Source organism: Hemibagrus wyckioides, linkage group LG17 (assembly GCF_019097595.1).
Source record: "Hemibagrus wyckioides isolate EC202008001 linkage group LG17, SWU_Hwy_1.0, whole genome shotgun sequence".
Lineage (NCBI taxonomy): Eukaryota > Metazoa > Chordata > Actinopteri > Siluriformes > Bagridae > Hemibagrus > Hemibagrus wyckioides.
This window is the reverse complement of record NC_080726.1, coordinates 1,858,203-1,870,704: the sequence shown is the minus strand read 5'-3', so window position 1 is coordinate 1,870,704 and position 12,502 is coordinate 1,858,203. Positions and strand designations below refer to the sequence as shown.

At 42.9% G+C, this 12,502-nt stretch overlaps 2 protein-coding genes across 3 annotated transcripts in view; one reads left to right on the top strand and one right to left on the bottom strand.

The window, feature by feature from the left end:
* septin2 (septin 2) overlaps positions 1–5,859 on the bottom strand; it is a 30,960-nt gene extending 25,101 nt beyond the window's left edge. The window contains exons 1-5 of one of the 2 annotated variants that reach the window (XM_058413461.1): positions 5,699–5,859; positions 3,321–3,364; positions 2,672–2,783; positions 1,788–1,874; positions 1,463–1,586 (exon numbers count right to left, since the gene is read on the bottom strand). In XM_058413461.1, the coding sequence (XP_058269444.1) occupies positions 1,463–1,586; positions 1,788–1,874; positions 2,672–2,783; positions 3,321–3,344 (347 nt within the window). In that variant the 5' untranslated portion in view covers positions 3,345–3,364; positions 5,699–5,859. The remainder of the gene's footprint in view (positions 1–1,462; positions 1,587–1,787; positions 1,875–2,671; positions 2,784–3,320; positions 3,365–5,698) is intronic. The other variant, XM_058413460.1, reaches the window with a different exon arrangement.
* A 2,690-nt stretch (positions 5,860–8,549) lies between these two features.
* On the top strand, positions 8,550–12,410 carry cldn18 (claudin 18). The gene is made up of 5 exons (XM_058412988.1): positions 8,550–8,847; positions 10,265–10,429; positions 10,535–10,691; positions 10,777–10,887; positions 11,579–12,410. Exons 1-5 carry the CDS (start codon positions 8,628–8,630, stop codon positions 11,658–11,660), a joined length of 735 nt encoding a protein of 244 aa, XP_058268971.1. The 5' UTR covers positions 8,550–8,627; the 3' UTR covers positions 11,661–12,410.
* The last annotated feature ends 92 nt before the right edge of the window (positions 12,411–12,502 follow it).

Here is a 12,502-nt window from a genome sequence, read left to right as displayed (position 1 = left end):
CACACACACACACACACACCTGTCACACACACACACACACACACACACACACAACTGTCACACACACACACACACACACACACACACACATACATACCACACACACACATACCACACACACACACACCTGTCACACACACACACACGCCTGTCACACACACACACGCCTGTCACACACACACACGCCTGTCACACACACACACACGCCTGTCACACACACACACACGCCTGTCACACACACACACACGCCTGTCACACACACACACACACCTGTCACACACACACACACACACACACACACACACACAACTGTCACACACACACACACACAACTGTCACACACACACACACACAACTGTCACACACACACAACTGTCACACACACACAACTGTCACACACACACACGCCTGACACACACACACACACCTGTCACACACACACACACACCTGTCACACACACACACACACACACCTGTCACACACACACACACACCTGTCACACACACACACACACCTGTCACACACACACACACACCTGTCACACACACCACTGTCACACACACACCACTGTCACACACAAACACACACCACTGTCACACACAAACACACACCACTGTCACACACACACCACTGTCACACACACACACACACCTGTCACACACACACACACACCTGTCACACACACCACTGTCACACACACACCACTGTCACACACAAACACACACCACTGTCACACACAAACACACACCACTGTCACACACACACCACTGTCACACACAAACACACACCACTGTCACACACAAACACACACCACTGTCACACACACACACACACCACTGTCACACACACACACACACAACTGTCACACACACACACAACTGTCACACACACAACTGTCACACACACACACAACTGTCACACACACACACAACTGTCACACACACACACACACACACACACCACTGTCACACACACACACACACACACACACACAACTGTCACACACACACACACACACACAACTGTCACACACACACACAACTGTCACACACACACACAACTGTCACACACACACACAACTGTCACACACACACACACAACTGTCACACACACACACAACTGTCACACACAAACACACACACACACACTGCCTCACTGTCTCTCTCTCTCTCACACACACACACTGCCTCACTGTCTCTCTCTCTCTCTCTCTCTCTCACACACACACTGCCTCACTGTCTCTCTCTCTCTCTCTCACACACACACTGCCTCACTGTCTCTCTCTCTCTCTCTCACACACACACACTGCCTCACTGTCTCTCCCTCACACACACACTGCCTCACTGTCTCTCTCTCTCTCTCTCACACACACACTGCCTCACTGTCTCTCCCTCACACACACACTGCCTCACTGTCTCTCTCTCTCACACACACACTAATAAATCAGTAGAGGGTCAGTACCAGTCCTGGCTGTTGATGGCGTCTCCGTATCCGGGTGTGTCCACTACGGTGAGACGCAGCTTCACTCCACGCTCCTCAATCTCCACAGTGGAGGCTTCAATCTGCACCGTGCGCTCGATCTTCTCTAAAACACACACACAAACACACACACACACAGACATCAGGACGCCACACAATGACCCATGCGTCTGTGTCTGGCGTCTTATTTACACCAACACCAGCATTATATAAACATTATATTCCTGTGGGTTTAATCGTGCTGGCGGTTTGACAGGAAGTCAGTCGTCTGTGACTCCTCCCCTCTCTCAGTGTGAGTGTGACTGACCTGCAGCTCCAGGGATGATCCTCTCTGGGTACAGGTCAGTGAGGAACAGACTGTTAATCAGAGTCGACTTCCCCAAACCAGACTCACCTGAAAACACACACACACACACACACACACACACACTCTAATTAGTGACCATTAAACCAATGAACACACATGACCTCACATATTTTGTCCCTCACCCATATGCCCCGCCTCACACACTCTCTCTCTCTCTCTCTCTCTCTCTCTCCAGTTTCTCTCTCTCCTTCTTTCTTTCTCTCTCTCTACCATCTCTCTCTCCCCCGTCTTGCTCTTTCACCTCCCTGCCCCCCCTCCAGTCTCTCTCACTCTCTCTCCCCTCCTTTCTCTCCCTCTTCTGTCTTTCTTTCTCTTTCCCTTGCTCCCCCCTTACTCTGTCCTTCTTTTCCTCTCTCTTTCTCCTCACTCATCCCCTCCTGCACCAGACTCACTGCTTCCTTCCTTCACTTCCCTCCATCACACACTTCCTCTCTGTCTCACCTGCCCTGTTCCTTTACTTTCCTTCCTCTATTACACCACCTTCTTCCCTTCTTTCCAACCACTCGCTCGCAAACTTCCCTGTCGGCCCCGCCCTTATATCCTTCACCCAATCAGATCACTCCATCATGTTCTCTCTTCTCCCTGTGTTACAGCAGCATGCACTCAGAGGAATGAAGCCCTAAAGGCCTTAAACAAACAACTGTCCTCTGTTTTCTCTCTTTCTCTCTCTCACACACACACAGTCAACAGTGTGTGTGTGTGTGTGTTGGGGTGACATTCCAGTGCTGTTTTCCCTCTTGAGTGGTTTCCTGATGATGGAAGTGAGTGTGGGAATCCATCCACTGCCAGATGTGTGTGTGTGTGTGTGTGTGTGTGTTACTCACCCACCACCATGAGTGTGAACTCGAAGCCCTTCTTCACTGATTTACGGTGAACCTGATTGGGCAGATTGGCGAATCCCACGTAACCAGGAGTCTCCGGGTTGGTGAACTGCCCCTAGACACACACACACACACACACACACACACACACACACACGTGTTCACAGATATAAACAATAGTACGCTGCTAATCTGTTATTTTAAGAAGCAGTAACTAGTACTTTATCTGGAAACATATCACAGAACTGTCCCAGGATTTGATCAGTTCTGACTCCATCTTTGATTTAATAAACATGTCCAGCTTCAGCTTCATAGCAGTTAAAAAGGGGGTGTGTCCAGGACAGATTCTGAACTGGCGGCCATTTTGTAAGAAGTGGTATTACGATAATGAGCCTTAACATTTTTCAGCAGACATTTTATTAACAGTAAAACTATTAATCATGGATTCAGGTCTTTTATTTTCCCAGAATTCCACTGGCTTTGTTGAAGGAGTGTCTCACAGAACCCTTCTCTAACGAAGGCCGGCGCTCGTTATCTGAGCGGTCTGCAGTGTGAAGTGGTCAGGAGAACATGACTCCTTTATTCTGAATCGAGGATGAAACTGATTACAGACATGCAGGACAGGAGGCTGAGGGATCTCTACAGACCTTACCTTCATTTTATCAGCCTGAGACATGATGAGCTGCAATCCAAAACCTGAAACACACACAACCAGGGGCAGTGGTCAGAGAGAGACAGAGAGAGACACAGAGAGAGAGACAGAGAGAGAGAGAGAGAGAGAGAGAGAGAGAGAGAGAGAGACAGAGAGAGAGAGAGAGAGACAGAGAGAGAGAGAGAGAGACAGAGAGAGAGAGAGACAGAGAGAGAGAGAGAGACACAGAGAGAGACACAGAGAGAGACACAGAGAGAGACACAGAGAGAGACACAGAGAGAGAGAGAGACAGACAGACAGACAGACAGACAGAGAGACACAGAGAGAGAGAGACAGACAGAGAGAGACAGAGAAAGACAGAGAGAGACAGATAGAGAGAGAGAGAGAGAGAGAGAGAGAGAGAGAGAGAGAGAGAGAGAGAGACAGACAGAGAGACAGAGAGAGAGAGACAGACAGAGAGACAGAGAGAGAGAGAGAGACAGAGAGAGAGAGACAGAGAGAGAGAGAGACAGAGAGAGAGAGAGACAGAGAGAGACAGAGAGAGAGACACCAGGATTTGATTCCTTTAGGAGAAGATTCAGTAGAAAAAAAATGAAAAAAAAAAAAAATCAGAAATTTCTCTTTTCTACTTGTAAAAACGTTACACTTTTACACAGCTTCATCATTATTAGATTTTTGCGTCGCTTTCTTCTACAGACTTGAGAGTCTGAGTGGGAGGAGCTTACTGTCTCAGTCCTGTCAATCATAGCTACACTACAGAGTGTGCGTAAGCTCGGGTATGTGGAAGAGGGCAGACTGCCTCCTCCTCCGAGTGTGCCGCGGCGTCCCTCTTCTCCTCCGAGTGTGCCGCGGCGTCACTCTTCTCCTCCGAGTGTGTTATAGTGTAGAGATGTTTTTTTTTCTGGAAGGATCTGAACTAAGCACTGGAATGCTTGCGTTAAACAAAATGGAGTTTAAGTAAGGAACAAAAATAAATAAATAAAACTAAATAATAATAATCTAATAAAAATATATATTTTCAAATAACTCACCCTCATACTTTATTACAAAAAAAATGATAAATGATATATAATTAAGCTTAAAAACAATCAAATAAATAAAGAAAAGTCAAATATAGTTATAATGATTATAAATAATAAATTAACGGGGTTGATTTGATCAGTGTGTAAAATTACAGGATTGTTGTCTTGTCCGAGAGACGTGATGGGTTTAAAACAAAAAAACTCAGAAAACTGTCATTTCAGCTTTCTACTTCAGACGTGTGAAGGAAGCAGACGTTTACTGAGATCAGATCAGATCAGATGTTTGACCAGACAGACACGCAAGAGAAAACGAGAAGAAAAATCTGACCAAGCGACAAAAACACCTGAAGTAGACTTGTGGAAGGTGAAACCCACCTGAGGAACAGAAGCAGACATCCAAACTGTCACAAAGCACAGAAAGTCTACACACACAGGAAGTGTGTAAGAGTGTCTCGCCACAGAACACACACACACAATCACTCAATAACCTTCACACAAACTTTCAGCTTTGTTTGCTGGTTTATTTTAAGTGTCTGAAGCAGATGAGATGCAAATACTCCACAACGACACTGCTTTTATTTCCAATGCAAAATCAAAAGGGTTTAATTTCAGAAGAGGAAAAAGTCGAGCTTCAGTCATAAATTCGTGCAACCTCAGCACGTGCAGAAATACAAAATCAGATAATCATTTCCCTTTATTTGTAAGAAGAATATGCAAATAATGCATTGTGATTTGCGTAATGATGAATGATGTTAAAGCAATTATGTCTTTAAATGAGCAGCACGCGCACGCACGGGCGCAAAAAAAGAGAATGTTTGGTATGCAGCTGAAGTGTGTGTGTGTGCGGGGGGGGTGACCGGATGTGAGCTAGTCAGAGCCCAAATCCTCCCTTTTTAAACATTTCCACACATGGTTAAGGCTCATTAAATCACAATGCATGAAAAGTTACAGGGAGAAAATGATGCAACTTTTCAAAAAAAAAAAAATTAAAAACTGAAGAGAAAAGCGCGTGCTAACGGAGAGTTGCCTCGCGCTATAGCCGGGACAGTGGATGTGCATGGAAATGCAATCGATTCATGAGGATTTTATTGATGTATTTTTTATAAAAAGCACTAATGCGTCAGTTAAAAGAGTGATCTAGGCAGATAAAAAAAGATGTATGATGATTTAAGAAGAAAAAGGGCGATAACGGAAATGAGCCAGACCGCATTGAAGCCGAAAATAAAATAAACAAATCATTCACACTGTAACCGACATGCTAAAGCTTTCCCAGGACGCAAAGGACACCAGTGCAAAGTTTAAATGATATTATAATAATATAAATAGACACAAATAAAAGAAATAAAGATGACATACCGAGTCGTGGGAATGAGAGAGTAGAAGCCTCGAGCCGAGCAGCGCAAATTCCACAGAATGCGGAAGTACTCAATTTCTCCTCCTCCTGCCATTGCAACAGGCGACCAATAAGCGGCGCTGTCGGGCTCCACACTGTGTCCTGATTGGCTCTAAGAAAGAAAGCCCGCCCGCTCTGGGAATGCTTACGTTACAGTGCCACAAGACGACGCGCGCGCGCGCGACAGAGTGAGAGAGAGAGAGAGAGAGAGAAGAAAAAGTTTTCCAAACTCAAAGCATTCTTTCTTGTTTAAAAGACTAAATTTTTTTTTAGAAAGTGTGGTTTCCATAGTAACGCCTCATTGGGGGGGGGCGAACACGGTGTGTATATAGAATATAGTGAAGTTTTCACTCTCATTAATTAAAAAAAAAAATGTAATTATTCGCAAATTTTGGATCTTTTATTACAGTAGTGTTGTAGTAGTGTAACTTTAAGGTATACATTTTATATATATAAAAATCTGCCTGAGATTGGTGTTGGTCTGACCCGTCCTGACCCGTCCTGCACTGTGTATTCTGACCCCTTTCTATCAGAACCAGCATTAACTTCTTCAGCAATTTGAGCAACAGTAACTCGTCTGCTGGATCGGATCACACGGGCCATGGACCACCACTGTTCCTTCCTTGGACCACTTTTGATAGATATTGACCACTGCAGACCGGGAACACCCCACAAGAGCTGCAGTTTTGGAGATGCTCTGATCCAGTGGTCTAGCCATCACAATTTGGCCCTTTGTCAAACTCGCTCAAATCCTTACACTTGTCCATTTTTCCTGCTTCTAACATCAACTTTGAGGACAAGATGTTGACTTGCTGCCTAATATATCCCACCCACTAACAGGTGCCATGATGAGGAGATACTCAGTCTTATTCTCAGTCTTAATATACTCCAGTACATCTGATTAAATGCACATTATCATCTAGTACTGCTAATATTATGAACAGCAGCTACGCTAAATGATGTTCCATTGTTTCCCTTCTTCTACCCATCCCGAGGCATACAGAGACTGTGCCGGCTCCAGTGGCATCCGGAGATGGACCAGCTCCAGCCGGGTTCTGCTTGTGAGGATTGGGATATTCAAGCAGCGCCATGGACAACAACCTCCTTATTGATTTACATAACACTATACACATGCTGTATCTGCATCACACAATTGTCACCCAAATGAGGATGGGTTCCCTCTTGAGTCTGGTTCCTCTCAAGGTTTCTTCCTCATACCATCTAAGGGAGTTTTTCCTTGCCACAGTCGCCTCAGTCACCTCAGGCTTGCTCACTTGGGATAACATCTAGGACTGTCTGTCTGTTTGTCTGTTTATGTGTTTGTTGTTTTCTTATGTTGTTTCTTATGTAAAGCTGCTTTGAGACAATGCTCTTTGTTAAAAGTGCTATACAAAAAATAAATTGAATTGAATTGAATTATTCACTTCACCGGTCACTGCTCACAGTGTTATACCTGATCGGTGTATTTTCATAGAGAAGTCAGATTTGGATGATGTTTGTTCTTAATACAGTGTGTGTAGGTTTACGTTCGTATTCAAATAAAAACCTTCCCACAGGCCGTGATGCTGAAAAATACCTGCTTTCATTGTTAGCTAGAGACTGGAGCAGATGGAGAGCCAATCAGCTGTGCCGTTCTCACTCCCTGCACTCTGATTGGTCGATTTCAAAACAGCATGTCACCGTAACACAGCTGATAAGCAAACGGTCAGCTCTCTGTTTGTTGATACTGTGATAAGGAGGAATGACTGGTTCTTTTCTCGCTGCTGGTTTCTCGTATCATTGCACATGCCAGCTTTTAAATTTGATTTTTATTTACAGACAAAACAATCATGGTTTCTGCAGATAGCTGGAAAATGTTTGAGTTCCTCATCAATGTTTCAGGATGTACTCTCGGGCAAACAAATGAGAAAATGACCACAGGTTTATTTTGTGGAGTCTTTTAAAGAATAATCTTCACCACAGACACCACTGAAACATACATGTGAGATCTAAACACAAGTCTGAGCCACTGAGGGTTAAAGGTTTTGGTCAAGAACCCAACAATTCGGTTCTTCTGCAGTGCTGGGATTTGGTCTTGCAACCTTCTGGTCACTGGAAAATATCCTTAAAATAGTTTATAAAACTGATGGTTTCTTCTTTTAACAGTCTGAACTTTCCAACACACAATACAGATACTAGACATGTTCAATTCAGCAGTTCACATGGTGTATATAAAGATTTGGGCAGGTTTTTATAGAAATTAACTGACTGCTTTTACAAAAGAAATATGGAGTGTGATTTTGGAAAATGATTTAGTGTGAGACTGACTTTTATTACAGAAACAAGAGAGAGTGAGAGACGTCTATTAGGTGAAAGATTTAAGCTGAGTTAAATACACGCTCATGTACAACAGTGAATGCTGGACGCTAAACCCCTTGAGACATGTAAAGTCAAGGAAACAATCATGCCTAACCTTTTCTCTGAGCGTTGAGCTGCTGGTACTGAAACCCAGAGCAGTGTGTCATGGGCAGTGACTGAAACTGGAGGGAAGGTGAAGTTGGTTTGAAGTGAATTGTTTACTCACTGAGTCAAATCTCAACAAATGACACATTAACATTAGTCCTGGTTTCTAAAAAACAACACAGTGAAGCGTAATTCAATGAAATATCCAAACTCATACGTATGAACTTCCACATCTTCATGTACATTGTCTAGAAGTAATAGTTTTGATTTCAAAAGTATTTACACAATAATATGAGCATGCACGTGCACGTCACGTCAACATGAACGCTCACGCTCCCTCTGAGATTAAACCCTAAGGTCCCTCCCTGTTCAGCCTTACTTTATCTCAGAGTCTCTCGTTGTCCGATTCAGCTGAAGTCCTCAGGAGCGGAGCTAAGAGACGAATTAAGCATGGCAACCTCCGGCTTACAGATCGGCGGATTCCTGTTAGGACTCATCGGAGTGGCTGCGGTCATTGCCGCCACCGCCATGAACAACTGGAGCACGCAGGACCGCCAAGGCGATGTCGTCACCGCCGTGTACACGTACAAGGGCCTGTGGCAGGACTGCGAGGTGTCCACGTCTGGCTTCACCGAGTGCCGGCCACTCTACGGCCTTCTGGGATACTCAGGTGGGTTTAAGGGGCTAAACTGTAAAGAGTATAGTGGGTTTGGGTGATACAACTGGACTGAAGATGGGTTTCAGTGACTGAAGTGAACTCAGGTCAGTAGAAGTCTCTAAACTGGACTAAAACTGACACAGGTAGATTTGAGTAACTAAACTGGACTATGATGGGTTTGAGTTACCAAACTGGGTCAAAGTTCAGGTCTAAATGACTGAATTAAATGAAAAATGGATTGGCTGGACTAAACTGGACTGGATTGGTTTGGAATAAAGTTAACTGGGGCAGGTGAAGGTGTACTCCGAGGGAAAGGAGATGGTTTAGAGTAATGTAGGGTACGTTCACACTGCTGTGACACTGGCTTCTGTACCCGAGATCAGACTGGAGAAGGGCGTCACCATCACATCACATCTGCTCTTATTAATGATTATTTTATTCCCAGATGTACATCATTACTATTCCTTTACTTTTGCTTGATATCGGTCTTTGGGTGAAGTATTTCAGTCAGAGCTGTTTGCTTTATGTGAAGAAATCAGCATTTTAAGCGTTTCTTTATGTATCACAAAGTCATGTTGGATTATTTGGTCATCACTCTCCATCACTGTGAAACTTAAACAAGGAAAAACCTGGAAAGTTACATTACCACTAATTATTACTCATGGTCCCTGGAGTGATTGGAATTGGGAATCATGGGCTAAAGGGCTGCAGTGGTTAATCTAGATTAAACTGGACTTGAAGTGGGTTTAAGTGGCTAAACTGGGCTAGACTAGACTAGAAGTAAAACCTAAAACCCAGACTGTGGTGATCAGGTGAGCAAGAAAGCAGTTCCTGTGACCACACCTGGGTCCAAAGAGACTTTACACTCGCCTTAATTCACCAGAGATCGTTGCTGAACACTTCCTGTTCTCAGTCAAGTCTGAACACTCCCTAAAGTAGAAGAGGTGAGTTTGAGTAAATAAATGGAAAGCCAATGTTGGAGACACTTGAAAGCACACACTGGAGGTGAACTCCTACAGAAAATGGCGGTTCAAGTCGAGGTTTCATGTCAAAGGAACCTAAAGAACAATGGTGTCATTGTGCCAGGACTCAAACCTCACACACTGGAGATGATGAATGCAGAAGTAAAGCAACCACGTCCACATTCGGTCAACAGCCTTATCAGGAATTAAACAAACACGGCAGGCTGATTCACCAGCGCAGAAAATTCCCCTTCAGAAAGGTTTTACTCGCCGAACGACAACAAAACTAAACTGCTGGGATACAAAATCCTGTTTCATTTGGATTTATAGAGAATAAAGAGTTCAAACCTCATAAACCTCAAAAGTTCCTAAACCTCTCCATCACTCAGTCATCATGATTCAGCTTCCATTAAGACACTGTAAATGAAATAAAGTTATTTATCTTTAACTTTCTTAATGTTTCTCAGGTCAGTTCCAGGCGGTGAGAGCGATGATGATAGTCGGCGTTCTCCTGGGATTGATTGGCAGCGTGATCTCGCTGTTCTCTCTGAAATGCTTCAAAATGGGAAGCACTGAGGATTCGACCAAAGCCAAAATGACGCTGACGGCGGGTATCATGTTCGTTATTTCAGGTAAACAACAATGAGAACAAAATAACAAGATAAACAAAATCAAATCGGCATGTATGAATATTCATCACCTCGTGATTATTAATTATTGCTAATGTTTGTTATTAGGAATCTGTGGCATCACCGGAGCTTCCATTTATGCCAATCAGATCGTGGCCAGCTTCATGATGACCACCTACAACCCTAATTATGGTGGGATGAACCAGATGCAGATGGAAGGAATGGGAATGGGAATGGGAATGGGCGGAATGTCCATGGCTAACAGGTAAAGAGAGAGTGGAAGAGGATTGTGTAGCAGGGCGTGGTTTTACTGAGTCACCTCACCATGCTGACCGCTATCTGATGCGCAGGTTCACGTTCGGACCGGCTCTCTTCGTGGCCTGGATCGGAGGAGGCATGCTGCTCATAGGAGGAGTTTTAAAGTGTGTGGCCTTCAGAGGCTTGCACGCCGAGTCCACCCCGTAAGCACAGACCGCTCACTATAATAATAATATCATCATATTTAAGACTAATAATCAGAATAAAGTACATCATAAAAATCTAATCTGATGAGGAGCTGTGTTGGAAGGATAATAATGAACTCATTTATACTGTTGAAAAATTAAATTAAACTTAAATATTTTTTAATATTATAAAAAACAAGGAAGTAAAAATAAACACAGTTATTATACTTCTTTATAAACTATATTTTTATATAATAATTTATTTATTTATGCAAGGGTAAATAATAAAAATATTACTATTGTTATTATTATTATTATTGTTAATTTAAAAATATCTTAATATGAGAATGTTAAGTTCTAAAATAATTTTTTTTTTTCCTACATTTTTATCATGAATGTAGATAATGTTTTATAATAAAATGAGTAATAATAATAATAATAATAAAGTATTTAAATAAACAAATTTTTATTTTATCTTTTATTTTATTTGTTTAAAGAAATCCTCTTTTTAGTGTTTAAATTATACATGGTGACGTTTTTAAATACCTTTTAATAATTTGATAAATAAAAAACAACTGTAACATTTAGTAATCTTTTTTATTTAAAATACTAATTTAATAATGAATTAAATTGATGTCAAATATTTTGTAAAATCACTTGCTAGATGAACGACCGCTCACTCGACTTCTCTCTTCTCTGTTGTTTCCAGCTATAAGGCAGTGGCGTATAAAGCCGCTGGTCAGTCGAGGTCAGCGGACGAGGGCAGTGAGCGTGGACAGAAATACGTATAAAACACCTCCATTACTGCAGGATTCACAGCTGCTTCTTTACTGACTCTGCAGCGCTCTATTAAACTCTTAATTATTCATCTATGTACACACGCAATTTATCATATAAACATATAAACATTCTCTAATCTCCATCTCTCTCTCTTTCTCTATCCCTTTTTCTCTAAACTCCATCTCTCTCTCTCTCCTAACCCCATGTGTCTCTCTCTCCCTCTTTCTCCTAACCCCATGTGTCTCTCTCTCCCTCTTTCTCCTAACCCCATGTGTCTCTCTTTCCCATGTCTCTTGTTATCTCTCCCCATCTCTCTCTCTCTCCTATCCCCATCTCTTTCTCTCAACTCCATCTCTCTCTCCCTCTTTCTCCTAACCCCATGTATGTCTCTCTCCTATGTCTCTTGTTATCTCTCCCCGCCTCTTCTCTCTCTCCTATTACCATCTCTCTCTCTCTCCTAATCCCATGTGTCTCTCTCTCCCCTGTGCCTCTCTATCTCGTTACCTCCCCCGTCTCTCTCTCCCTCTTTCTCCTATCCCCAAGTCTCTCTCTCTCTCCCTCTTTCTCCTATCCCCAAGTCTCTCTCTCTCTCTGCAGTATAATAAACACAATGAGGCTTTAATAATAATGAGTTAATACAGTAAACGCCTGTCTCTGCTCTCACTAACACACGTCCTTTTCTCTGGACTTATTTTCATAATCAATATTGTGTTTGCTTTTTGTTTGTTTTTTTGTAAACAATAAATGGAATTGGAATAGAATTGGTGTTGATGTGTCTGACTGCTGGCTCCAGTGTCTAACACACACTATTAACACACTGGGGGGTCAGGTGTAGAGTGTGGACTCTCTTACT